Consider the following 27,554-nt stretch of genomic DNA (forward strand, 5'->3'; position numbering starts at 1 on the left):
TCCTTAAAAACACAATTCCAATATCATTAGAGAGTAACAATAATTACTCAACATCTTAAAATATCTAGTCAGTGCTCAAGTTCTCAACTATTCTCTGAGCTATTTGAAGACCCTCAATCATCCCTAGGGGCCAGAAGGGTTTATGTATGTATTGGGAAAATCAGGTCCCTGAAAAGAAAATGCATATAAGAAGCACATTGAGTCTATAATATTTCTTAGAAGACTAGAAAGAGGCCAGATATGAAAATGGTGGTGAACATAGAAACCCACAAGTAAGAAAATATTTTCAAGATCATATTTCTTTTTGAAGAAAATAGCAACTATTTCTTACACACATGCAACAGAGTTCAATTCCTTTATTCCTGGATTCCACACTTACCTCTCTCCTATCCCTACCTGCCCCAGTCAAATCCAGATTGTTACTGTCAAATCAGACCACAAGCAACTCTACGGGTCCAGAGTTGAAATAACGGCTCAGGGTGGAGCCTCCACCAATCATGCCTCTTTTACATCAGCACAGGAAGGACTCAAACAAGCAAAGATGACGCTCCTATCCCAGAGACTGACCTGGACAGCATAAGAGATGGCAAGACCCGCATAGGCTGGGGGAATCTGCCCATGCATGAGAACGATCATCAGCCCCGTGGTGGTGATGAGGGCGATGCTGATGAGGTCCAGCCGCACAGCCAGCCACCGCATCGCACACGTAAACAAGAAAAAAGGAGCCTGGTTGTCATCCAGCAGCTCCTGGTACCTGTGAGAAAGACAACACCTAATGAGCAAAGAAAGTACCACACAACCCCGCACACGGTCAAAGCTTCAGTGATCACAGGATGGAGGGCACATGTTTACATACGTCCTATTGCTAACTGAGAGAATGCCCTGGAAACTCAAGGAGGGTACTCTAGGAATTCTGGAGGTATTCTGGGCCACATGCACAGGAGGACATTAAGTTTTTCTAATCTTAGTTACTCTTTAAAAAAAAAAACCTATTAAAGATGTTAGGGAAAAACATCTACCTCAGCACAGAGTAAGCATGGGAAAAGACTGAATAAAGAGGCTTGTGTCACAGTTTAGAAAAATGTCTTAGGTGAGAGGGCATTTTCTGAAAGAAAGAAAGGTTACAAACGCCAACAGCAGAAATGGTTCAAGACCAGGGAAAAGAAACTCAGAGGGAATATGGGAACACCGTAAGTGTGTGTGCACACACTGCCACTGTGCAGAATGGCACTTGTTCCCCAGCTGTGGAGCCAAGCACCAGGAGAAGCGAGCTAAACCACAGCAAAAGGGACGCAGGCAACCTTGACTGCTACTGAAGGAGCATGGCACGGCCATCAGTAGGGGTCCCAGAGAGCAGACCAGACCCCTCTGAAGGCTCAGTGCACGATGTACAACTAAAACTCCAGAGCAGGAAGTTCTGCTGCGCAGATGTGCTTTGCTTTGAAAAATCACTTTTCCTCTTTCCAATAAAATGTGTAATCTTTAGAGAAAATTTAGAAAATGCAATAAAAATAGGAAGATGTAAAATTCCAATAATCTCATCACCTTGTTAAAACCAGAGTTGATATTCTGCTGCATTTCCTCCCAGCAGTTTTTTTCAATGCACTTACATTTACTGTGTGTAGGTATATACACATGTATGTATTTAGTACATTTCACTTTCCTTTCCGCTTAAAGTTTAGGAATTATTTTTCTGAGTCATTTAACATTTTGAAAATTTTTTTTCTAAACTTTCCAAATTTTCTCTCTAAAAATAGTTACCTAACTTTTGCAATAGGCGACATATATACAGAATAGAAAATTTAAAAGTTACAAAAGGTTTATCATGAAAAGTCAAGTCTGTCTCCTTCCCATCTTCCAGCTACCCAGTTCTCCCTTGCAGTGGCAACTAACAGGTTTTTTTAAATCCTTTCAGAGATATTCTAAATTTTTATTTTTATTTTTTTGAGACAGAGTCTCGCTCTTGTCGCCCAGGCTGGAGTGCAGTGGCGACGTCTGGTCTCACTGAAACCTCTGCCTCCCAGATTCAAGTGATTCTCCTGCCTCAGCCTCCCAAGGAGCTGGGATTACAGGCGCCTGCCACCACGCCTGGTTAATTTTTTCGTATTTTTGGTAAAGACAAGGTTCCACCATGTTGGCCAGGCTGGTCTCAAACTCCCGACCTCAGGTGATCCACCAACCTCAGCCTCCCAAAGTGCTGGGATTACAGGCGTGAGCCACTGTACCCAGTCTGATATTCATTCCCTATCAGTACCTATAGAGCTGCCTCATTCTTTTTAAGGGCCACATAGTACTCTGGATATACCATAGCTTATTCAACCTGTCTTATATTGAAGAACATTTAAGTTAGTTCCAATCTCTTATTAATACAAAGCTCCACAATGAAATGTATATAAGTTTCACAAATAAACAATACTCTATGCTTAAATAAAATCTACTCAAATGTCAATGACTACCTTTTACTACTTAAAAGAAAAAGCAAAACTCTATGAAATATAGCTTTTCAGGACCAAAGGCCAATAGACTCCTAATCTGTGGGGTTTTTTCTTTGTATTTTGTTTTGGGATGGGGTCCACTATATTGCCCAGGCTGGACTTGAACACCTGGGCTCAAGCCATCCTCCAGCGTCAGCCTCCTGAGTAGCTGACTATAGGCACGTGATACCACACGCGGCCCAAATCTGTATTTTCGTTTTCTCACTAGCTCAGAAAGGAATCCCACCAAACAATTGGATTTTAATAAGAGATTATTCCATTAAATCATGAATACCCTTGGTAATGAGCTTTATAATCCCCATCTCTGGCCTTGAAGAGCCTCCCAGACATGTATCAAATGCTGGGATGCTGACTCCCTTTTGAGGCCTCTAGCCCCCATCAGGACAAACCTGTGCAGAAACTCCTGCCCTTTATTGTAGGCGTGGATGGTGGCAAGGCCCTGTATGCTGGACGTGATGTGGGAGAGGAAAGGTGACTGCGTGATATTGTCCAGACGCTTTAGCTCCCGAATCAGGACCCTGGAGAGAGAATGAGCTCTGTGTCACAGCAGCTGCCCAGCAACTCAGGCTTCTCCGTGACCCCAGCAGACATGAATGCTTCCTATTTACCTGGAGACAATGTGCAGGACTGAAAAGAGGATGACGAGGGGCCCCACTGCCACAAGGAACCACGGGAAGACTCCTGCGATCATTCCCACGCAGAAGAACACCAGGATAACGTTCTGGATGAACATCTCAGCCTGGAACGGCAGCCGCACATCAACTGCAGAAACCAATAAAGCAGCAAGTGTCAGACAGTTTGGAAAAATGGAACTGAAAATGGAAAAAAACAAAAAGAGGTTCCACAAAATCTCTATCTGAAGTTTGTGTTGTCTTTAAACAGTCTGATCAAAGAAAAATTTAGAAACCTGGATGCTCTGATTTTTTTTTTTTTTTTTTTTTTTTGGTCTCAAGAAAATCCTCTTACTCCACTCCTTTTTCTTGGTTCGCTTCCTGCCCCATGGCTTTAAACATTTTCCCCCTTTACAAAGTAACATATGCTTGTTTTAAAAATTTGGAATATAAATATGTGAAGAAGAAAACAAAAACTATATTCTTACCAATACCAATGAACTGCCATTAACATTTAAGACATTTTTTGTCTTGCAAAATTTTTTTTTTTTTTTTTTTTTTTTGAGATGGAGTCTCACGCTGTTGCCCAGGCTGGAGTGCAGTGGCGCGATCTCGGCTCACTGCAAGCTCCGCCTCCCGGGTTCCCGCCATTCTCCTGCCTCAGCCTCCTGAGTAGCTGGGACTACAGGCGCCCGCCACCGCGCCCGGCTAATTTTTTGTATTTTTTTAGTAGAGACGGGGTTTCACTGTGGTCTCGATCTCCTGACCTTGTGATCCGCCCGCCTCGGCCTCCCAAAGTGCTGGGATTACAGGCTTGAGCCACCGCGCCCGGCCGCAAAATTTTTAAAGATACACAAAAGTTAAAGGAAGAGCACAGACCCTTCAACAGTTAATCAACTTTGATCTCTTTTTGGCTATCTCCCCACCACACCCCCTTTTTTCTTTTGGCTGAAGTATTTTCATGCAAATCCCAGATATGCTGCTATTATTTACTTTTTTTCTTTTTTCCATTCATGTGTGAGCACGCATATGTGTGTTTAGCAGAAATGGGAACATGTTATGCATCAGTTCGAATATCAGGGATAGTTCTGATTCCTTGTTACCTCTGGCCATGGGTTTACAATGGCCTATCAATGCCTGAAACACACTCCTTCTATGAAGGCAGCTATAGTGCAGCAATTAAAAACATTAGCTTTGGGGTCAAAAGATCTGGGCTCAATTTCCAGCTTTGTTACTCAATAGCTGTAGATCTTGGGCCAGTTCCTTGACCTTTCCAGATAGCAGCTTTCTCATGTATTCAAGGAGTGAAACAACACCCACTAGACAGGGCTGCTGCAGGGATTAAGATAACATGCATAAAACACTGAGCACGCTGCTTGCTGCACAGGAAGCCCTCCATCAATGTCAGGGGCTTTACTGTTACTCTGAACTGTGAGGGTACAGTATTTCAGTTCTGGTGCAGGCACAGCCCATACAACAGCCAGAAAACCTGCCAGGTTGTAGACATCCAGAAACCAATGCATTGCTTTAACATCTGTGTGTGTTTCAGAATCTCAGATGCGTCTGTCCAAAGCCTTTCTGCTAACTCAAACCATTGAATTTGTTTTCAGGTCAAACAAGACAGAAAACGCAGATGCAATGTTCCTGGTGAAAACACCAGCAGCTACCGTGCTCTCAGGATCTACAGACAGACAGATCTGCACATTTGGAGAATCATCTAGAAGGCTGGAAGCACAGTGAGCTCCAGAGCATTAAAAAAAAGGCTCAGTGAGAAATACCTTCATCCATGTCTTTGGAAAACCTGTTGAGAATCCTCCCTGTGGGGGTTGTGTCAAAAAACTTCATAGGGCTTCGAAGGATCCTTCGGAAAAGCTCATCATGCAGCCGGGAGGAAGCTCGCAGTGTGCCCTGAGGAGCAGAGCACAGAGTGGTCAGGGCCCAGGACAGCTCTGTTCCTACTGGTCCAGAGAACCGCTCCACAGCACATCCTCTCCCAAAGCGGGGAGGCGCGAGGGGTCAGGAGGGACAGGTGGCAAGTGAGAAAAGGCAAAGGCTAACGGAATATGAGTCATCTCAGCCAGGGCCATCCTGCTTAAGGGAGCTCCCCTACTCAGCATGAATTGAGGGATGCCACACCGAAGCCTGACCACAGGTCACCAGGGAGGAGGGCAGACACCACCCACCACTGCGTACCTTGACAAAGACAACTCCTCGAATGGCTTTCAGGATCAGCATGACTGCCATGGAGAGGGCGTAGATGCTGGCATAGTACTGCATACGAGGATTGTCCTTCATGCTGTCACTCACCGAGGTCTCATTCCCTCGAGTCACAGTGGTGTTCTGTTTGGAGCCAAAGCTCTATGAGGCAAGACTCCTAAAGACTGCCAAGAGCCCCTGCTCAGCGCCATTCTCAGCTCAAGGGCAGGGCAGGGTACAGGATAATGACCCTGAGACCTGGCCATGGCTTTGTCCACCTCTTTATCTTTTTTTTTTTTTTTTTGAGACAGTGTCTCGCTCTGTCACCCAGGCTGGAGTGCAGAGGCGCAATCATGGCTCACTGCACCCTCTGCCTCCTAAGTTTAAGCAATTCTCGTGCCTCAGCCTCCCAAGTACCTGGGATTACAGGTGTACACCACCATGCCCAGCTAATTTTTGTATTTTTAGTACAGACGGGGGTTTGCCATGTTGGCCATGCTTGTCTCGAACTCCTAGCCCCAAGTGATCCGCCTGCCTCGGCCTCCCAAAGTGCTGGGATTACAGGCATGAGCCACCACACCTAGCCCTCTTTCTCACCATTCTAATGTGATATGGTTAGGCTTTGTGTCACCACCCAAAGCTCATCTTGAATTGTAATCCCCAGGTGTTGAGGAAGGGACCTGGTGGGAGGTGACTGGATCATGGGGTGGTTTCCCCATGCTGTTCTCGTCGTGACAGTGAGTTCTCACGAGACCTGACGGTTTTAGAAGTGTTTAAGATGTCCTCCTGCACACACATGCTCTCTTCTCTCTCTCCTGCCACCTTGTGAAGAAGGTGCCTGCTTCTCCTTTGCCTTCCACCATGATTGTAAGTTTCCTGGGGCCTCCCCAGTTATGTGGAACTGTGAGTCAATTAACCCTCTTTCCTTTATCAATTACCCACTCTTGGGTATTTCTTTATGGCAGTGCAAAAATGGACTAATATCTAATGGATGAGAGCAGATAGCCTGCAGGTGTCCTACTGACATGCCCTACTGCCCTGTGGGTTGGTCAGGGTTTTTTTCTTTATGGTGAGGCTACATTAGGGACTCATCTTTTCATCCTGGAAAAATCTCTCTTCATGGCTTTTAAGTGAAAACTAGAACAGTTTCCCTAAGAATAGCCAAGGAATAGGGAGAAATAGCCACATTCTTAGACACAGAACTTTCCCATTTATGAGTAACCTTACCCCACTTCCTTGCTTGATCCAGTAACTCAGCCACCAGGTGCTGAAGGCAGTGCTGCCTACATTCAGCATGAAAAGGGCCATAATAACCAGGAATGCCAAGGGGCCTCCAGCAGCCTGGATGTAGACACCATATACTGACCAGGGCACTGAACCCTGCCCTTTCTCTTCCAGCTGCACGAGCTGTCCTAGGTAAGGAAAAAAGAAACATGGACTCAGAAGGGAAGAACTATTTCCACAAAACTAAGTCACCTGCAGAGCAGCAGAATCGGAGAGCCTGCAGCTTCACAGGGCTCTAGATTCAATTTCCTCTTTGTCAGAAGCATTCATTCATCTATTTAACATTTACTGAGCACCTACCATGAACCAGGCCCAGGATGAAGTCCAGGAGCAGCAAAGAGGATGAAGACCAGGTCCCCACCCCTAGGGACATGGCTGAGGAACCTACCACAGACTGGTAGGATAGGCAGATCAATAATCACATAATTATAGTAAAATGTGCTCAATGTGATGATAAGAGCTATATGCAGGGCAGCATGGGAAACCCTGGGAGGTATACTTGACCTATTTGGCTTAGGTGGGGGTGGTTGGCAGACACGTTTCAGGTAATACTTTCTGTATTGCTTCTCAAAAGGTAACCCACAGGTGACCAGGTGGGGAGAGGAGAGATAGCAGGCAGAGAGAACAACATGAGCACAGGCACAGGGGTAGCAAAACACACAACCACAGTGATTCGGCACAGCTGGAACAGATGTGTACTTAAAGAGTGGCAAGAGATGAGGCCGACTAAGCAGGCTGTGGTCACAGAAGGCTTTGAATTTTGGCCCCACAAAGAACTTCTCAAGAGAAAGGGTGACAGGTTTGTCTGACTTCCGTTGGGCTAGGATGGACCTGGGATGGCCGATATTGCCAGAGCAGCTGACTCTGGGAGCGAGCAGCCTCTTTCATGCCTCCCGTGTTCCACACAAAGAGCCTTTTCTATGTGTGCCCTATCAGGAAAAAGATTAGAAAATGTAGCTTTGAAAATGGAAGGTTACTGAAAGACTCCATGCAGAAAAGTTGGTTGGTCTCATGGTTTTTGTTTTTTCGGTTTTTTGTTTTTGTTTTTGTTTTTTTGAGATGGAGTCTCACTCTGTCACCCAGGCTGGAGTGCAGTGGCGTGATCTTGGCTCACTGAAACCTCCACCTTCCCAGGTTCAAGCAATTCTCCTGCCTCAGCCTCCCAAGTAGCTGGGATTACAGGTGCCTGCCACCACGCCTGGCTAATTTTTGTATTTTTAGTAGAGACAGGGTTTCACCATGTTGGCTAGGCTGGTCTCGAACTCCTGACCTCAGGCGATCCACCTGCCTCAGCCACCCAAAGTGCTGGGATTATAGGAGTGAGCCACCGCACCCAGCTGGTCTCATGTTTTTAACTAGATCTCGCAGCTGACAGTGTGGAAGACAAGTTTAAAAGGAGGCAGCTGTAACACTGTATATACGAGATGATAAAGGCCTGAACTAGGGTTGTGGGATGGAGTTTTGAGAGTAAATTCAGTAGGACATAGTAACTGGCTGGCTGCTGGAGGACAGAAAAGGTTCAAATATATTCCTGAGGATTTCCCTGGCGCAGTCAGATTCCTGACGCTAATATGAGAATACAGAGTGTAAACCAGCCAAGTATCTTGAGACGGGTCTCAATCAATTTAAGAGCTAGTTTTGCCAAGGTTAAGGATCATGACCAGTGAAGCAGCCTCAGAAGGTCCTGAGAACAGGCCCAAGGCAGCTGGATTACAACTTGGTTTTATATTTTAGGGAGACATGAGACATCAATCAATGTAAGTGGGGTAATCATTGGTTTGATCCAGAAAGGTGGGGCAACATGGGGCAGGGAGGTGCAGCTTACAGGTCAAAGGTTAATTCAAAGATTTTTTTCTGATTGGCAATTGGTTGAAAGGGCTAAGCTCGGCCTAAAGAGTTGAAATTAGCTTGAGGTAAGTAAGTCAGGGAGTGGTGGGGGACAGGGTGTGGACGCCAAGGCTCTTGTCATGTAGATGAAGCCTCCCAGTAGCAGACTTCAGGGAGAATAGATGTGAATGTCTCCTATCAAAGGTGTCAGACCCTCTGGAGAGACCTAGTAAAGGAAAGAGATTCTCTACAGAATGCAGAATTTCCCCTTCAACAGACAGCTTTACAGGGACATTTCAAAATATGCATTTCTTCCAGGGCCCTGCTATCTGTCATGTGATGCTCTATTATTTTAACAGAGTCAGGTTGGAATTAGGTATCTTATAGCTACAAAGAGACTGTTCTGTCAGTCTTAGGATCTCTGTATAAATGTTAATGTTGGTCAGTTGTGTGCCTGAACTCTAAAGGCAGGGGAGTATAATAAGGCACATCCAACATTGTCTTCCCTTCATGGTCTGAACAGATTTTCAGGTTCCATTGGGTACCGTTGGCCTAGAGGAGAGTTTATTCAGTTAGTTACAGGGCACAGAATTTAATTTTTCATTTGCAAGAGAAACAGCTATACAGTAAGCTTTTCTCTGTTTTGTTTTTGAACTTTCATTTTAGATTTAGGGAGTACATCTGCAGAACTGTTACATGCAGATCCGTGGGTATATCACATCTGTTACATGCAGATCCATGTGTATATCACATCGGTTACATACAGATCTGTGTGTATATCAAATCAGTTACATGCTGATCCGTGTGTAAATCACATCTGTTACATGCAGACCCGCGTGTAAATCACATCGGTTTCATGCAGATCCGTGTATCACATTTGTTACATACAGATCCGTGTACATATCACGTTACATGCAGATCCGTGTGTATATCACATCAGTTACATGCAGATCCGTGTGTATATCACATCAGTTACATGCAGATCCGTGTGTATATCACATCAGTTACATGCAGATCCGTGTGTATATCACATCTGTTACATGCAGATTCGTGTGCATATCACGTTACATGCAGATCCGTGTGCGTATCACGTTACATGCAGATCCGTGTGTATATCACATCTGTTGCATGCAGATCCGTGTGTATATCACGTTACATGCAGATCCGTGTGTATATCACATAAGTTTCATGCAGATCCATGTGTATATCACATTTGTTACATGCAGATCCGTGTGTATATCACATCTGTTACATGCAGATCCATGTGTATATCAAATCAGTTTCATGCAGATCCGTGTGTGTATCACATCTGTTACATGCAGATCCATGTGCATATCACATTACATGCAGATCCGTGTGCAAATCACATCGGTTTCATGCAGATCCATGTGTAAATCACATCGGTTTCATGCAGATCCGTGTGTAAATCACATCGGTTTCATGCAGATCCGTGTGTAAATCACATCGGTTTCATGCAGATCCATGTATCACATTTGTTACATGCAGATCTGTGTTTATATCACATCTGTTACATGCAGATCCGTGTGTATATCACACCAGTTACATGCAGATCCGTGTGTAAATCACATCGGTTTCATGCAGATCCGTGTGTCACATTTGTTACATGCAGATCTGTGTGTATATCACATCTGTTACATGCAGATCCGTGTGTATATCACATCAGTTACATGCAGATCTGTGTGTATATCACATCGGTTACATGCAGATTCGTGTGTAAATCACATCGGTTACATGCAGATCCACGTGTATATCACATCAGTTTCATGCAGATCTGTGTGTATATCACATCTGTTACATGCAGATCTGTGTGTATGTTACATCTGTTACATGCAGATCTGTGTGCATATTGCGTGATGCTGAGGTCTGGGTTACTAACGATCCTCTCACCCAGGTACTAAGCATAGTATCCGGCTTTTCCCTCTTTACCCAAATAGTGTTTACAAATCTTGGAATAAGCCTCCCTCACACATGCCTCGAGCACTTTAAGAGTTGTGAGTAGCCAGGTTAGTGACTATGTAGAGAAGAACAAATGTTTGCTAATGATATTCTGATTTTTACTGCCTATGGTAAAAACTAACAAATGTCTCAGCCTTCTGTGCTGTTTGTTTTTTGGGGTGTGTCAATAAGGTATCATAAACCACATCTGAATTCAAAATCCCATACCTTTAAAAAAAAAGAAATAAAAGAGGCAGTAAGTCAAAATGATCAACTCCCGATACCAAATATCTCCTGCAGTTTCCTTTTTTTTTTTTCGTCAGGATCTCACCTGGCCCCCACGCTGGAGTGCAGTGGCTCATCTTGGCCTCCCAAGTAGGTGGGACTACAGGTATGCACCACTACGCTTGGCTAATTTTTATATTTTTTGTAGAGAAGTGGGGCTCGCCATGTTGTCCAGGCTGGTCCTGAACTCCTGGGCCCAAGCAATCTTCCCACCTCAGCCTCCCAAAGTACTGGGACTACAGGTGTAAGCCACCTATGCCTGACCTCCTGCAGTTTTAAGGATAAGGAAGTGGCAACAGGCCCTGTCTCCAAAGCAATGGCAAACCCAAGAAAGTCCCTGGATTCAAAACAGTGAGGTGAGGAGGTGAAGTAACAGAGAGATTAAAACAAGACCACACATATCTACATCTCTACAGTAAAAACACACACACACACACACACACACACACACATATATAGTGTGTGTGCATTTAAATTGACATGCAACTTAAAATTCAAAGGTGAAAATGCCCACATTATTGCAAATAGCTTCCCTTAACTCTCAAGATTTGTTATTGTTGATAACATAAAGGGCTTAAGAAGCAGGATCAAGGGCTCTGGACAGGAAACGCCAAGTAGGAAAAACCCCTCTCTGTCACTCTTACTCATAATCCTGGTGCTATATTGTCAGGACAAGGTGATGAGTCTACTGTCCTAACACGGGCACTTCTGAGGACACGGGTATTCTTAGAGCCAGAACACCTCTGCTCTGGTTGGGACTTTCCATGAGCAGAGGTGAATCACTGGATGGAATGGTGAACCTGTACCCACCATTCGATTTTTCCTTACTCAGGATGACTCAGTTCTAATTACCTAAACCTGACCCCATCCTGCACAGGAGGAGAAGGCATGGGTCTGAAGGTGACTCTTACTGCCCTGGTCTGTTTAAGCAAACAGAAGGTGCCTCGTGGTCTCCCAGTATTATATAAGAACTTTGTTTTCCAGAAATGTAAGACCAGGTATTTCTATTGTACACATACTGCTATCAAACATCATGGATTACTTACCACACAAGTAATTTCTGATAAACTTTGATGACAAATCTAAAAATTTCAAAAAAGCCATTACCTTCCTCTGGCTTTACTGCTTTCTCCTTCTTTACTGATCCTGTTTTAGGACCCTTGTCTTGTGACTTCTTCTGTGAACCACTGGTTTCCTTTTTTGAGTTGATCTAATAATATTAAAAAAAAAAAAAAAGTCTCCAGTCACGTTAGCCATCCAGATGAATGTCCACAGGATACACATTAGGAAATCATCAATCAAGCTGCTATTACTGAAGAAAGATACATCCAACTTTTTAAAAGGGTCACCTATACTCATTTCTTGTACTTCCTCATCTTCTTAAATTTTTAAGATTTAAAATTTAGTCCACTGACATTTGCTCTCCCCAGCCACTAAACTCCAAACACAGTAACTTTTATATTCTGTTCTTGTCCATTCCAAGTTGTTCAAAGTATTAGGGGCGGGGTCTTAGGGGTGGGGTCATTTCTATTCCTACTATCTCTGAGCCCCCACATCACTAAATCAAATCTATAGATCTGATCATTTCCCACCGCTACCACACGACAAACATAAGCTTTTCCGTCTGGTTCTGTAGGACCTCCATATTCTGGCCCTACCCTAATCCTGCAAGCTCCTCTCCCATCTCACTGGTGTCCACGGCCCCTACTCTCAAGCCACACTGGACTTCACACCATTCTTTACACCACATTGCAATATCCCATTTCTCTACCTTTGTCCACACTTGTTCCTCCACTTGGAATGCCCCTCCCCTTCTCCCAATCACAGTCACAGTTGTCCCCATTCAGAGAGATTCAAGTCTTCCATTCTTCATGAGGCAACACTCCCGGGAAAGCTCACCCTCCCATTTGCCGTTAGCACTCCATTAGTGCTATACATGTGATATGGTGTTCTAAGCCACATCTGTAAGTGCTTGTAAGAGCATAAACACATTGGTCTTCCCTAGAACACTGTGAGTCCCTCAAGGACAGAGATGATGTCTCTCACATGGTGACAACCTACACAGGCCCTACCCCTGAGAACTGCCTGTAACAGGGCACACAGGGACTCAATAAACAGCCTCAGGTTCTACCTGAGACAACAGAAACTACTTAGTGCTCCCCTTTCCAAGTTTCTCTTATGTTTTTTTTTTTTTTTTTTTTTTTCTTGAGATGGGATCGCTCTCTGAGCAGTCTCAGCTCACTGCAACCTCCGCCTCCTGGGTTCAAGTGATTCTCCTGCCTCACCCTCCCAAGTAGCTGGGATTACAGGTGCCCGCCATCACGCCCAGCTAATTTTTGTATTTTTTTTTTTGTAAAGACAGGGTTTCTCCATGTGCATTGCTCAAGCTGGTGTCAAATTCGTGGGCTCAAGCAATCTGTCCACCTCAGCCTCCAAAAATGCTGGGATTATAGGCAAGAGTCACAGCGCCCAATCTGAGTGCTTTTAAATGTACGCAATATTTAATTTCCCCACCTTGGCACTTTATTCACTTGTTTATTTAAAAAGAGCTTCATAATGCTTCAATCAGGGGGATGGAGCTTATGAAACTGTGACTGAACAGCAGCACACATCTTCTCTGCCCTCACTGAGCCCATATCCTTCTCCCTGCCATTGTCATATTAATAAGTTCTTAGTGACAGAAGACCTCAACTCACCAGCCCTACAATCCTGCTCTCCTAGAGCAGAATCAGTATGTGAACTAAGGCACAGCAATCTGTTCACCAGAAAACAGAGGCCCTGCCAATAAGACACAGACACTGGATTCAGCTGAGATCTCTCCATCACTCACTCCGGCTGTGTTTCCCTTGCAGCGAGAGAACGGGACACACGTAAACACCATCAGATCTTACCTCAACTGGCGGTGTATCTCCCAGCAACAGGTTATTAAAAATGGTAGCATAGTCACCATTTAAATTCATCAGTTCCTCATGGGTGCCTCTTTCCGTAATACAACCCTCTTTCATGAAGATCACTTCGTCACAATCAACCAGGTACTGAAGGCAAAGGCAGAGACAATACAATACGCTATTTGTGCAAATACATTCAAACATCCATACCTTAGTTCAGTAGTTCTCTACAGGAGGCGAGTTAACCTCCCAGAAGACATTTGGCAGTATCTCAAGACGTTTTTTTTTGAGACAGAGTCTTGCTCTGTACCTCAGGCTGGAGCGCAGTGGCGCAATCTCCATTCACTGCAACCTCTGCCTCCTAGGTTCAAGCGATTCTCCTGCCTCGGCACGCACCACCATGCCTGCCTAAGTTTTTGTATTTTTAGTAGAGACGGCATTTTGCCATGCAGGTAATCCACCCATCTCGGCCTCCCAAAGTGCTGGGATTACAGGTCTGAGCCACCGTGCCCAGCTGGAGACATTTTTGGTTGTCACAACTGGGGGGAGAGGTACACAGATGCTCCTCAATTTACGATGGGCTTACATCCTGATAAACCCAACGTAAATTGAAAATATCAGAGCTTAGCCTAGCCTACCTTAAACATGCTCAGAACTCTTACATTAGCTTAGAGTTGGGCAAAATCATCTAACACAAAGCCTATTTTATAATAAAGTGTTCAATATCTCATGTAATTTTTTTTAATACTACACTGAAAGTGAAAAACAGAATGGTTATATGGGAACCATCATAAAGTCAAAAAACTGTAAGTTGAACTATAAGCCAGCGACCGTCTGTACTGGTATCTAGCGGCTAGAGGCCAGGGGTGCACAAAGCAGCCCCGCACAACAATGGACTATCTGGTCCAAAATGTCAGTGGTGCCAACACTGAGAACCCCACTTTAGTGTATTGTGCCTCGTGACATAGTATAAGGAGCAGTTTCTCCAGTTTTTCTTTTTCTTTTTTTTTTTTGAGATGGAGTCTCACTCTTGTTGCCCAGGCTGGAGTACAATGGTACAATCTCAGCTCACTATAACCTCCACCTCCTGGGTTCAAGGGATTCTCCTGCCTCGGCTTCCTGAGTAGCTGGGATTGCAGGCATGTGCCACCACGCCGGGATAATTTTTGTATTTTTAGTAGAGATGGGGTTTCACCAGTTGGTCTTGAACTCCTGACCTCAGGTGATCCGCCAGCCTTGGCCTTCCAAAGTGCAGGAATTACAGGCGTGAGCCACCACGCCTGGCCGAGTTCCTCCAGTTTTTCACATGAATCTGCTGATGGAGCCACATGAGCCCTGCATTAAATTTACACCCTTTCACTGCACTCACAAATACACAAAATTATGACTTTCTTTGGCAGAATGGAGGGTTTGTCCCCCAAAAGTGACAACATATGTGAACCAGATGGCAACATCTTTGAGCTGCTCTCCAAAGTGGCTACTTATCATGGAATGACAGAGGGAGAAAAGCTTGTTTTCCCAAAACAGTTCCCACTTGCATAGAGATGTTAACACAATGCTTTCCAAACTATCTTATACCCAAACTCCATTTTTGGCCCGCTCCTCTCAGCCCTTTTGCTTGCTGATCTATATGCAGAAGCTGATATGCTCCAAGGATCTCTGATTTAGATGGCCATCTGTTACACTGGTACAGTGAGCTTTATTGGTACAGGGGGCTAATTTGCCAAGAAAATGAAACCTTGATTCCAGGAATTTCTAGTTATAACACAAGGATACCTGGAGCAAACCTACCTCCCTGTTTCTGATTTCCCAAAGTCAGGTAGGCAGCCGAGGGAAGAAAGCACCATACCTGTAACTGGTGGGTAACAAACAGAACTGTCTTGGACTTGAGATGTTTCCGGATAGCACTATTGAAGATGTGGTTGCCCACATGGGCATCTAAGGCACTGAGGGGGTCGTCCAGGATGTAGATGCTCCTGTCACTATACAAGGCCCGGGCAAGGCTGATCCTCTGGCGCTGCCCACCGCTCAGGTTGGCTCCTCGCTCTCCAATCTACAAGAGCCCAGAAGTGTGGTGAAGCCTCCAGCGCAAGTCAGTCCAGAACAGCGCGTAGGGGTCACCCAGTCACTTCTCTTCTTTCCCACCCAGACCAGCTCCTTCTCTCAATTCCCCGCAGATGAACTGCCACGCTGATCCTTCCAGGAAGGGGGGAGTTGGCCCAGATGCCTGTTCCTCTACCACTGCCATCTGGGTACCAATCAATCTTACATCTGGTCTTGCCACTCCACCCGGATGCCCCCCCTCCAATCCATTCTCCACATGGCAGGAAGAGCTTTCCAGAACACAAAGCTGACCATCTCCCACCCCTGCTTAAAATTCTTCAAGAGCCCCAAAGGATAAACCCCGACTATCCAAACATGGCATACAAACCAGACCCTTTGCCACCCAGTTCCCCAGCAATTCTCAGCCTCCAGTGCACAATCCCCCTTCCACATCCTGGGACCTAAGCCATTTGAAATTATGTGTATATTATGAACACGACAATGTCATGTGCTTGCCTCTACTTTGTCTGCTCAGTTCTGGCATCATCTCCTCTGAAATCTCCCCTAACCTCCTTCCCGCTAGTACCCCAAAGAGATGGGGCTCTTTTCCAACAGATTATTTTGTGCCTGTTTGTTTGGGTATCTCATCCTCTTAACTATACACTTCTTTACATGCAGATTATTGTCTTATTCCTTTAAATTCTTAGTGCCAAACAGTGTCTGCACATGTCACTGGCTCATAATAAGCACCTAATAAATGTTACTAAATGATCAAATGAATGAATCAGTTGTCAAATATTCAATTAATTCAGAGGTTTTCAAACTGGACGTTGCATCAGAATTACCTGCAGGGTTTGTTAAAACAGACCTTTGCGCTCCACCCCTAGAGTTTCTGATTCAGTAGGTCTGGAGAACAGCCTAAGAATTTGTGTTTCTAACAAGTTCCCAGGTGATGCTGATGCTGATGCTGCTGATCTGGGGACATGGATTTAAGGATCTCTAAAGTAATTAAACCATTCACCAAATCTGGTTTGAAGGATTTAACTGAAGTCAGCTAAATAAAGGTGCCAATCCCAGAGACCTTCAGGGCAATTCATGGGAGACAAGTTTTAACACTGAAGAGCACAAATTAGTTCCAAAGACACGCCTCTGGAAACTGCTGCAGGACAGAGACCCAAAGAAATGTGGATTTGTTCTAAGGGCTCTTTCTAATAGAAAAGGGCTCTCTACAAACTATCTGAGTTAAGGAGATTGACAAAATCAAGTTTAAGGAAGAAGCTCAACATGCACATGCTTACTTGTAGTTTTAAAAATATCTGGATAGAGTAAAAAACAACTCTGTGTCAACAATGGGATTTTGTTTAAAATCCCCAAGACATAGAAAATGCTTACAACCTTAAAACAAGCAGTGTTAACATCCCTGCCCTAACAGATGCTTTCCTAACACAAAGGCCTAATGACAGCCTAACCCCCTGTGAGGCTCTTCTCCCAAGTACTTCAGATGCACTCCCAGGAGCAGCTCTGGCCCAGCTCCGCCACTCTGCTAAATGCCTGGTCAGGGGCAGAAGGCCTGTACCTCTGTCAGGTCGCTGCTAGGAAGAATGGCCAGGTCAGGCCTCAGGCAGCAGCTGTTCAGCACAGAATTGTACCTGGAGGACACAAAGAGACAGCGTCAGGGACACGGTGGGAGCAGAGCCTGCTGACTAGGGCTGCCTTGCATCTCACATGGCCAAGATGGAAAGCATGACAGAAGCCAAACATTCCTTGCCTTTCTTCATCATATTCCTTCCCAAACAGGATGTTGTCTCTCAGAGTAGCGTTGAGGATCCAGGCCTGCTGGGCCACATAAGCGAAGGTTCCACTGATGGCAATGCTGCCCTCTAGAAGTGTCATCTAGGGAGAGAGACATCATCCAATGACATCATAACTCAAAACCATCACCCCATGCCAACAGAACTCCCACCTTCCACAGTGGAATCTAGCTCTGGTAATTTCCCTGGATGCTTTTTGGACCCAAATCCAGATCCCACCTTTATTCCAAAGAGAGCTACAGAAGCAAAAAAAAATCAAAGTTCTCCTTGTTTATGTGTGACGGGAGCCCAGCATAACCCGTAACTTGAAGGAGCAAACACTTCCCTCTGCAGCCATTTGCTGTGTGCAAACTGTTTAAATTAGGAAAAGCACAAGCAAGAGGCTCTTGCAGAATTCTCCTGGAGAGGATGCTGTAGGGGTTTCCAGCTAATCCCTGCCTCAACATGGGGGTAGGCCAACTCATCCACGGCAATTATCTAGGATGCTGGCTAGACCAGTTGCTTCTATGAAATGAGGACCAAGAGGAAAAAAAAGTCCAGGTTAGACATCACCTAGTATTTATAATATTTACACAGTGTCCATTTACCAATGATGGACCCTCCCTGCCCACAAGCAGTGATGAGCCATGTGCTTTGAATTTTGTGTTCAGTTGCAATGGTTGATATGAATTGACTTATCCATTTTACCCTCTTCCATGATTTCTTTCGTTTGAGACTGATAGTAGACATTTGTCTTGGTTTAGGGATGCTACAGCTTTGAAGCAAAGTTTCACTAACCAGCCTGTGCAGTACTTGTTCATATAAGCTGGTCTTCTCAAACACCCTCACACAGCGTGTACACACACAGGTGTACCTACGTACACCACAAACTGGTAGCACTCTGATGTGCACTTCAAAGGGTTCAGAAGCCCTCAGAGGGTCTACTGTGGAAAGCTGGCACTTCCGACTGCTGCACAAACACCCCACACTGCAGCACTATCAATGGAGGTAAACTACAGTTAAAGTAGGGCTGACCAGCACAACCCGTTTCCCTGCCAGAGACAGGGCTGCCAGGATTTGTCCAGAAGCAAAGCCTGACTTGGTTTTCAACCTAACCACTGCCTAATCAACCCTGGAAAACGGAGCACATTGGTAGATGGCAGAGCAGCACTTACGAATTGACCTTTTCTTTCCTGCTCCCCCTCCCACCATCTCTGTCTTTCCTCACTGGCCCTCCAAATCTGGTTGGTCATCAGAAATCACCTAGGAAGTTTGGTGCTTTTTAAAAGACCAAAGGCTGGGCCCCACCACTGGAGAGTGTCATAAAGCAGAAGGTGCGGCCCTGCCCGCCATGATCTGAACTCAGACGGCCCCAGGCCCCACCACCCTCAAGGAGGACCACAACTCACCAACTGTGACAGCTGATGCCAAACAAGACAAGAAAGCACGAGACTACAAAAGCATATCCGTCAGGATGTAGAGATAATCGTAAGTTTACGCTCATCTCAACCATCTAAGTCAAGTTAATTTAATTCTAGTTTAAAAGCATGTGGGCGCCTTGTTTTTTTGTCTGTTTGTTTTTTCTGGTCTGGATTATTTGGTTCTAAAACACAGCAATGATAGTGGGTCTCAGCGGCATGACTCCAGCCCCATCCTGTCCCTCACTCTCAGTACTGGCCACCGTGTGCTGGGCCCTGCGTGCTGTTCACTCCCTGCCTGGAGATGTGCTTGTGTGTCCTCAAGGCCTTGCTCCCCACTGGACCATGAACTCCCCAAGGGCATGACTCTTTCAGGGATTAGGCAGAAAACAGAGGGGCTTTGCTTCTAGATCAAACCCTGACAGTCCTGTCTGACAGGCTGGGAGTGCTGTCAGCCCTGCTTCTTTATAGGTTAACTCTGTTGGCAGCACTGCAGTGTAGGGTGTCTGTTCATCTCTTATCTCTGCCATTTTCAACACACAGGCGTACCTGTGGCATTCAACAGATACACGCTGAATGAAAGAAGGCATGAAACCAAACGGCTCCAGCTGAGGCAACAGTCAGTCATCCATCAGGCGCCCACCAAGCCTCCTTCCAGGCAGAAGGCTGTGAAGGGGTGGAACTGGGGGGAATTGGGGGAGTACAATGCAGGCTGAGGGTTCATTTGTTTCCACCTTTCCTGACTCTCTTCAGGAAATTTGTTCATTTTTTCCTGAGACTCTTGCGAATCAGACAAAGAAGCAGAAAAGGACAATAACAAAAATCTTACCTGGCCTAAAATGGCTGAAATGAGAGAGGTTTTTCCACTTCCTACACTGCCGCAGATTCCAACCAGTTTCCCCTGGACAAGGTACACAGAGAGGAGGGTCATTGAGATACTACTAACCACTCATCTCGAAGGACTTGAGGAAAAAACACATTAACTGTAGTCTACGCATATAAAACTGTCACCCTGATAACTCAGCAGGCCACTTACCTGTTTTCTCACTCATTAGCTGCCTATCTCATGGGTTTCTGCGGAGACACCTGAGATAACAGGAATGGAAGCCCTTTGGGGAAAGTAAACACGCCACCCACTCCAGTATCCCACCATCATTCTCACATTCCGGTAGCCCACCATCATTCTCACATTCCGGTAGCCCACCATCATTCTCGCATTCCGGGCCAGGCTGGTCTCAAACTCCTGGCCTCAAATGATCCGCCCGCCTTGGCCTCCCAAAGTGCTGGGATTACAGGCATGAGCCACCGCACCTGGCCACCCATATTCTTTATTTACTTGTTTTTGTTGTTTTCCAGAAGAGAGGGCAGGACTCTTAAAAAATCATTTTATTATGATTTTTCTCTAAGGTGTATACATCGTGTATTTTCAATAAAAACCATGGACACTGTTGCTTCCATTTTTCTGCAAAACATTTCCAAAAATCTGAGGACTATTTATATCATCAATCCCACACAAAAGTAGAAAACCAAGTCTATGACTAAATGAGTATCCTTAGGCAAGACACCGAGTTCTCAAAGTCGCGTTGAAAGTTTTCAAGGGACAGACAGATGACTTCAAAAGGGTCACTTGTTTACAGCCCTGTGCTGGTTCAAGCATCCCCAGGAAGGAAGGGAGAGTGGTGGTATGGACGGAGCATGGATTCTGGAGGCAGATGGGTCTTTATCTGAATCCCAATTTCACCAGCACTTGCTAACTGTGTGATCTAGGCCCCGTGACTTAACCTAATACTGTGTCTGTCTCCTTCTTTGGACTCTGAGCACCTTGAGGAAAGGCAGTATCCTTGTAAAACTAAGTACAGTGTCTGATAGTTGAACAAATAGTTTTTGACATGGTCCAGGAGTACTGAATGGTTTACTGCCTGGTGGCAACAAGGAGGTCAACTTACAGGTTCAACCTCTGCTCAGGCCAGTTAGGTTTACGTGAGAAAAATGCTATTCTGATGACTAAATGAAGACTAAATGAGACACCAAAAATGAGAAAAATGCCTGGTGCACAGAAGACACTTGGCAAACATCACCTCCCCTTCCCTTCCCTAAAAAGAAGGCCCAGGGAGAATTAAGGGATTTCTCTTCAAATGGCTAAAGGTCTCCCATGTGTCTGTGAGCTCTGAAGGGCAGAATGAGGGTCAACGTACAAAGTAAAAGAATACATTTTAGCTGCACGTGTGGAATCATTTTCTAATAGAGCTGATTAGCAATGTATTAGAGCTGCCTCAATAATCAAGCTAATAGTTACTAAATAAAAAGCCTGTTAGGCATTAATTGAAGTAAGGCCAGGTGCAGTGGCTCACGCCTGTAATCCCTGCACTTTGAAAGGTTGAGGCAGGCGGACTACCTGAGGTCAGGAGTTCGAGACAAGCCTGGCCAACATGGTGAAACCCTGTCTCTACTAAAAATACAAAAATTAACCAGGCACAGTGGCACATGCCTACAATCCCAGCTACTCGGGAGGCTGAGGCAGGAGAATCACTTAAACCCGGGAGGCAGAGGTTGCAGTGAGGCGAGATCATGCTACTGCACTCTAGCCTGGGCGACAGAGGCAGACTCCATCTCAAAAAAAAAAAAGAGTTAACTGACGTAAAAAAACTGACTTGCATGCCCTTCAATGACACTAATAGTTTCAAGTGGTGTCGCTAAAGACTGTCTTCCCTTCTTGCTCGTAGTTTTCAAAAGCTGGAAGCTTTTTGTTCTCTTCTCAGTCTAGTTCTGGATCGGCTTACCATGCCTCTGGTCAGTTGCTGATTTTGATAAACACTGCATTCAAACCTCCTCCTCCCTACTTCCAGTTACATGGACAAACATTTCTTACCACCTCCCACCAGCAACCTTGATCTAAGACATCCTCATCTTTCTCCTGGTTACTGTGGTAACAGAGCCTTGACTGTTCTCCTTGCTTCCTTGTCTCCCCCTGCAGCAACCAGAATGATCCTCTTCATACATAAGTCTGATCATGTCATTCTGCTGTGAATCCTCCAAAGGCTCCTCTTCCCACTTGGAGTAAAGTCGAAGTCTCACCAGAGGCTCTGGCAGGCACCACCTCTGCCCTTGGCATCCACTACTCTCTCCCACGCTCATTCCACTCCAATAACAGGCACACTCACCACTTGCGGTCTCTGTGTTTCTGTTCCTTTGGCCTGGAATGTTCTTACCCACCCACCCCATACCCAGGTAGCTCTCTCCCTCATCTCCTTTGATCTTTGCCCAAATACTACTTTTTAAATGACGCCTTCCCTCAGGCAGCTATTCAAGTCGTAACCACACCTGCTCCCTGCCCCAGCACACTCTCTCCCTGCCCACCATTTTTTTTTTTTTTTTTTTTTTGAGACTCACTCTGAGTCTCACTGAGTCTCTCACTCTGTCACGATCTCAGCTTACTGTAACCTACACCTCCTGGGCTCAAGCAATTCTCCTGCCTCAGCCTCCCAGGTAGCTGGGACTATAGGCGTACAGCCGGCTAATTTTTCTATTTTTTGTAGAGACAGGGTTTCAACATGTTGGCCAGGCTGGTCTTGAACTCCTGGGCTGAAGCGATCTGCCCACCTTGACCTCCCAAAGTGCTGAGATTACAGGCATGAGCCACCATGCCCAGCCTCTGTCCCCTTCTGTCATAGCCCTTATCACCATCTGATATGTAATATATTTTATTTGCTCACGACCTGTCTGTGCCTGCTAGAATGTAAACTCCACGAAGGACGGGATTTTTGTCTGTTTGGGTTTTTGTAGCTCTATGCCCAGCCCTACCACAGCATCTGGCATGGAATTTGATACTCATAAAATGGCTGTTGAATGAATGAATAGACACACATCTGGGGCCCTCTAATGACACAGACCTGTGAACATGGTGCTGGTTCCGAAATACATAGTCTATATTTTAAAAGCCTTGAACCTGGCATCTCTGTTCCACCATTCCCTATAGGAGGCCCTCTGAGACTAATCTTATGCTACCTGGGCTGTGACATCATCTACCGTAACAATCCTTAACTTATATTAAGAATAAATAATTACAACACGATTGTTGTCACAGTAGCCCTGAGACTACCTATGACGCGCCAGGTATGATGCACAGCCTCCTGCACAAGGACCCTCACAGAGTGGTAACAATCAGAAATAGCTGTCACAGCTCACATACAACTAAAACTGAATCCTCTTTAGGGGAAAATCCTGGAAAATCCTCTTGAATGTTTCATTTCCTTGCTTATAAAACTATCACCTCATAAGATCAGTTGTTATTCAATTCTGCTGCAAAATGCTTAATTGGTTTTTTTCAGAGTTAGAGCTGGTCTAATTTGCTCTTTAGTTCAAAATCACTCCTAGCCACAAAGCACTTTGAGAAAAGGAACAGCAGCCGCCTATTGGTGGCAGATCAGCAGGGGGTGGCGGGGTGCGGGTGGGGAGGCAGGGGGCGGGCCGCTTACCTCTTGGATCTCCAGGTCGATGCTGTGCAGCGTCCTCTGTAAGCGCAGGTGGCCCAGGTGGATGTGCTTGCCTTCTTCCTCCTCAGGACTGGGCCGCTCGTCACTGTCCAGGAGGAGGTGACCTTTCTGCTCTGCCAGCACCGCCTGATGCTCAGTGCGCTGCAGCTGCCTCACCTTCTCTTTCTTGCCCCTGGAAGCCCTCTTGTCTTTTTTCATTTTGGGGGTCAGCTTGGGCGAGTTCTGGATACTGGAGTGGGAGGAGTCCCATGCCAAGGTGGCATTTTTCATCTCTATCTTGATGTGAGGACTGGCTGGTTTGTTCTTTATCATGTGAACCTCTTCCATTAGAAACAAACTCTGATAGGAGTTGTGAGAGAGGTGCAAAGATGAGACACTGGATCAAGACCAGGGAGACAAGCCTAGGGCGCACACTCACGTAGCAAAACACATCAGGCTATACAGTGGAAGGAAGCTGAAGGGCAAAAGGTAGCTCATTAGTGCAGCCAGTCTCAGGCCCATCAAGGGGTCACGGGAGTGTGGGGCAACCTCAAGAGGTCCAGGGGCCTTGTCAATGACCCAGTATTCTACATGACAAATTACATGCTAAACTGCCTCTCCCCCTCAGCCAGCCTAACGCGGACCTAATGACATTTAACTGACTGGCATGTAGCCCCTTGTTCTAAGGAGTAGTAAAAAGCAGGTAGGAAAAGCAAAGGGCATGCTGATCTCCAGTACAGATGCTCACTATGTGTTTTCCTTCCAGACCCCTCCTGCAGAATCCCAAAGCCTGCCCACTTCCCACACTCACAGCGCTGCACGTATCTAGGAGTACAGACTGTCACAGGCTTACATTGCTACCGTCAGAAAACAGTATCTAAAAGTTTCATCTACCACAGAGAACATCTTCTTGCCAAGAAACTCTCATGTCTTCAAAGCCTTGCCTTGGAACTTGAGAGTTTAACAACCAAATGAACGGGCTTGCATGGAAGTGAAGGGTATCTCCCTGAGAAACATCCCTTGGGAAGAGAACAAGACACTTTCCTCCCACTCATTCCCAGAGACCCCTGAGTTACATTAAAAGAAACAATTTTTTTTTTTTTTTTTTTTGAGACGGAGTCTTGCTCTGTTGCCCAGACAGGAGTGCAGTGGCACAATCTCGACTCACTGCAACCTCCACCTCCCAGGTTCAAGAGATTCTCATGCCTCAGCCTCCCAAGTAGCTGAAATTACAGGCATGCGCCACCATGCCGGCTAATTTTTGTATTTTTTTGTAGAGATGGGGTTTCGCCATGTTGGCCAGGCTGGTCTTGAGCTCCTGGACTCAAGTGATCTGCCTGCCTCAGCCTCCCGAAGTGCTGGGATTACAGGTGTGAGCCACTGCACCCGGCTGAAGAATGAATTCTTGAAGAGGGAAATGTTTCTGAAATTAAGATGTAAAACACTGATCATAATATATCGCAGCCCAGGATGTTCCCATAAGACTTCGAATTCACTTCTAACAATTGTCTTAAGCCAGTGATCTTCTCTACAGATTGCTATACCAGTTGGATTCACAGTATGATTTAAAACATATTTATCTTAATTTTAAAAAATTTTAAACATTACAAAATCTTTAGAGAAAAGATAGCTTTTAGGGTCAGGACTCTGCTTAATTACTGAGAACCCCGCAGCTATCTTAAATTTTGCAGGTGCTATAAAATATCATACATAATCCCTCTCCCCAAGAACAAACCCTTTCTCTCTTGGATTCTAAACTTCTAAGCTCTCCCTTAAGCCCCCATCTCCAATTCATCCCTGACCCTGTCTTCCCCGCAGTGTCATGATTCTAAACTTCTGAGATAATCTTCACTCTTGAATAACCTTAGGTGTAGCCCCTGCTTGCTGAAACGGCTGCTGGTTTCATTTGTTCAAAGCCTGCCTGAGAGACTGAGCTAAGAGTAACATGCCAAACATTTTGATCACCTTCACAGAGTAAAACCACATGACAACAGAATTTCCATCATTTCTCTCCCCTAAAGAGTTATTCAAAGGACAAAGGTCTTTTAGGCCTCAATGAACTATTAAGAAACATGCCAGTAACTACTGGTTTTCACAGCTCCAGCCCCATGTTTCCTTCCTACTCCCCGCAACCTTACCCTCCCCCTCCTACCAGGAGAGTTTTGGCTTCAGGTCACTCTGTCCTGATGTGCTAAGAGGCAGACAAGGGCCTCCCCATACTTGAACTTGTATCTACTTGAATTTGCACCTGTCAGAACAACAGAATCTTAGATATAATGTAAACCTATAACCATATAAACCTATAAACCATAAGCCTCAACTTTATCATAGGACACTGACCATGAAAACACTATTTATTCACTAGAAGAATCAAATCAGAATGAATCTGTTGAGAGCAGAAGAGGGGACTACTCACAGGGTTGCCAGATAAATATAAGATGCCCAATTAAATTAATTAATTAATTATTTTTTTGAGACAGGGTCTCACTCTGTCACCCAGGCTGGAGTGCAGGGGTGCAATCTCGGCTCACTGCAACCTCTGCCTCCCAGATTCATGCCATTCTCCTGTCTCAGCCCTCCCGAGTAGCTGGGATTACAGGTACCCACCACCACGCCCAGCTAATTTTTGTATTTTTAGTAGAGATGGGGTTTCACCAAGTTGGCCAGGCTGGTCTCGAACTCCTGGCCTCAAGTGATCCACCCACTCAGCCTCCCAAAGTGCTAGGATTACAGGCATGAGCCACCATGCCCGGCCCCAGTCAAATTTAGATTCCAGAAAAACAATAATAATTTTTCAGTATAAGTATATTCCATGCAGTATTTCACTGGGCGTCCTGTGTCTGTATTTGCTAGAACAAGCCACCCTATTCCACTGGTGACAATCAGTGCAGCTTCGCACTGCCTTTCTACAGGTCATCAAATCTATAAATTACAGGTTACATAAATAAATTTTATATCTCTTTTCCTATTCTTTATGCGTACTACCCAACAGGAAGCAACAAGTTCTCCTGCAAGATGCACTTGCAGGGTAGGTGAAATAGAGAAAACACTATACTTGCCAATCTATCAGATCTCCAACTCCAATTTTAAAAAGAAAGAAAGAAAATGATGTAAAACAAGACACAGGGTGAAAAGCAGGGCTCTGTAACATCATTAATGAGTTTCAAGGTCTGTAAAATGAATCAAAGCAGCAAGTCCCATCCTTGTTATTCTATATTCCATCTTCTAAAAATGATGGGAGGGCAGATGCTTCTGGGGAGATACAATCCCAGGAACAGTTTTGTTGTTTTCAAAAGGCTGCCTTAGATGGGCCCCCAATTGTGGCAGACTTCCTTTAATGTACTCAGAAACATAATAAACAGTTGCCTTACACCTAAAAAACAGCCCTCCAACCCTCATAAAGTCAACGTAATTCTAATTAATAAACATCTGAAGATAAGAAGAAGAAAGAACCGGCTTAGAGTTGGGGAGGAATTAAGTAATAAATACTTGTTATCTTTTTTTTTTTTTTTTTTTTTTCCTGAGACAGAGTCTCTCTGTGTTGCCCAGGCTGGAGTGCAGTGGCGTCATCTCGGCTCATGGCAACCCCCACCTCCCAGGTTCAAGTGATTCTCCTGCCTCAGCCTGCTGAGCAGCTGGGACTACAGGCGCACGCCACCACACCTGGCTAATTTTTCGGATTTTTAGTAGAGATGGGGTTTTACCGTGTTGGCCACGCTGGTCTTGAACTCCTGACCTCAAGTGATCCACCCACCTCAGCCTCCCAAAGTGCTGGGATTATAGGTGTTAGCCATCAAGCCTGGCCATAAATACTTGCTATCTTGTGCCAAGCATCTAATTAAAAAAAGAATAAGAAGGAAAAAAAGAGACTGAGACCGCCAAGAGGAATAAAATAGCAGGGGTCTAAAGTCTCATGGGGCATCAAATAGAGCTGTGGGTGGTGCTGCTTCTATTATTAACTCTGAAGCTTCCTGGAGAGAGGAGGGACCTATGATGTGAAAGCCACCTGCTAATCCAAGTCCTCATTACTAAGCAGGAGATGAGAGTCCTCGAAAAACAAGGGGAGGACCAACCTACACTATAGGCCCTTACTTTATTCAAAGTGCTACCAAATCCATTCACTAACAAGAATATAGAAATGAACAGCAGGGAGAACTTACGGTCAAACATTTGCCTTTCATCCACGACTGGTTATTGCGGATTCAGCAAAATAAAGCTCAGAGTCCCATTAGGCCATTTTTTTTCATAGACTCTGGCTCTTGGTTTTCTAAGTGGCCACGCTGGGGTCG

At 45.2% G+C, this 27,554-nt stretch overlaps 3 protein-coding genes across 10 annotated transcripts in view; 1 reads left to right on the plus strand and 2 right to left on the minus strand.

Moving 5' to 3' along the window:
• The window catches only part of PARL (presenilin associated rhomboid like), a 231,691-nt gene that overhangs the window by 112,441 nt on the left and 91,696 nt on the right, over nucleotides 1-27,554 (minus strand). The window lies entirely within an intron of this gene.
• Nucleotides 1-27,554, plus strand: part of ABCF3 (ATP binding cassette subfamily F member 3) — a 291,373-nt gene that overhangs the window by 44,053 nt on the left and 219,766 nt on the right. The gene's annotated exons all lie outside the window — the stretch shown is intronic.
• The window catches only part of ABCC5 (ATP binding cassette subfamily C member 5), a 95,832-nt gene that overhangs the window by 26,763 nt on the left and 41,515 nt on the right, over nucleotides 1-27,554 (minus strand). For all 8 annotated transcript variants that reach the window (XR_007723435.1, XM_050780171.1, XM_050780167.1 and 5 more), the window contains 13 exons: nucleotides 23,269-23,625; nucleotides 19,623-19,694; nucleotides 17,354-17,478; nucleotides 17,162-17,234; nucleotides 15,392-15,595; nucleotides 13,546-13,689; nucleotides 11,762-11,864; nucleotides 6,530-6,714; nucleotides 5,300-5,446; nucleotides 4,885-5,014; nucleotides 3,104-3,257; nucleotides 2,885-3,013; nucleotides 568-754 (listed from right to left, as the gene is read on the minus strand). Coding sequence is in view for 7 of the 8 variants with exons in the window: in XM_050780171.1 (XP_050636128.1) it covers nucleotides 568-754; nucleotides 2,885-3,013; nucleotides 3,104-3,257; nucleotides 4,885-5,014; nucleotides 5,300-5,446; nucleotides 6,530-6,714; nucleotides 11,762-11,864; nucleotides 13,546-13,689; nucleotides 15,392-15,595; nucleotides 17,162-17,234; nucleotides 17,354-17,478; nucleotides 19,623-19,694; nucleotides 23,269-23,625 (2,010 nt within the window). In the remaining variant the exon portion in view is untranslated. The remainder of the gene's footprint in view (nucleotides 1-567; nucleotides 755-2,884; nucleotides 3,014-3,103; nucleotides 3,258-4,884; nucleotides 5,015-5,299; nucleotides 5,447-6,529; nucleotides 6,715-11,761; nucleotides 11,865-13,545; nucleotides 13,690-15,391; nucleotides 15,596-17,161; nucleotides 17,235-17,353; nucleotides 17,479-19,622; nucleotides 19,695-23,268; nucleotides 23,626-27,554) is intronic.

The sequence above is a fragment of the Macaca thibetana genome, chromosome 2, assembly GCF_024542745.1.
Source record: "Macaca thibetana thibetana isolate TM-01 chromosome 2, ASM2454274v1, whole genome shotgun sequence".
NCBI classification, from domain to species: Eukaryota; Metazoa; Chordata; class Mammalia; order Primates; family Cercopithecidae; genus Macaca; species Macaca thibetana.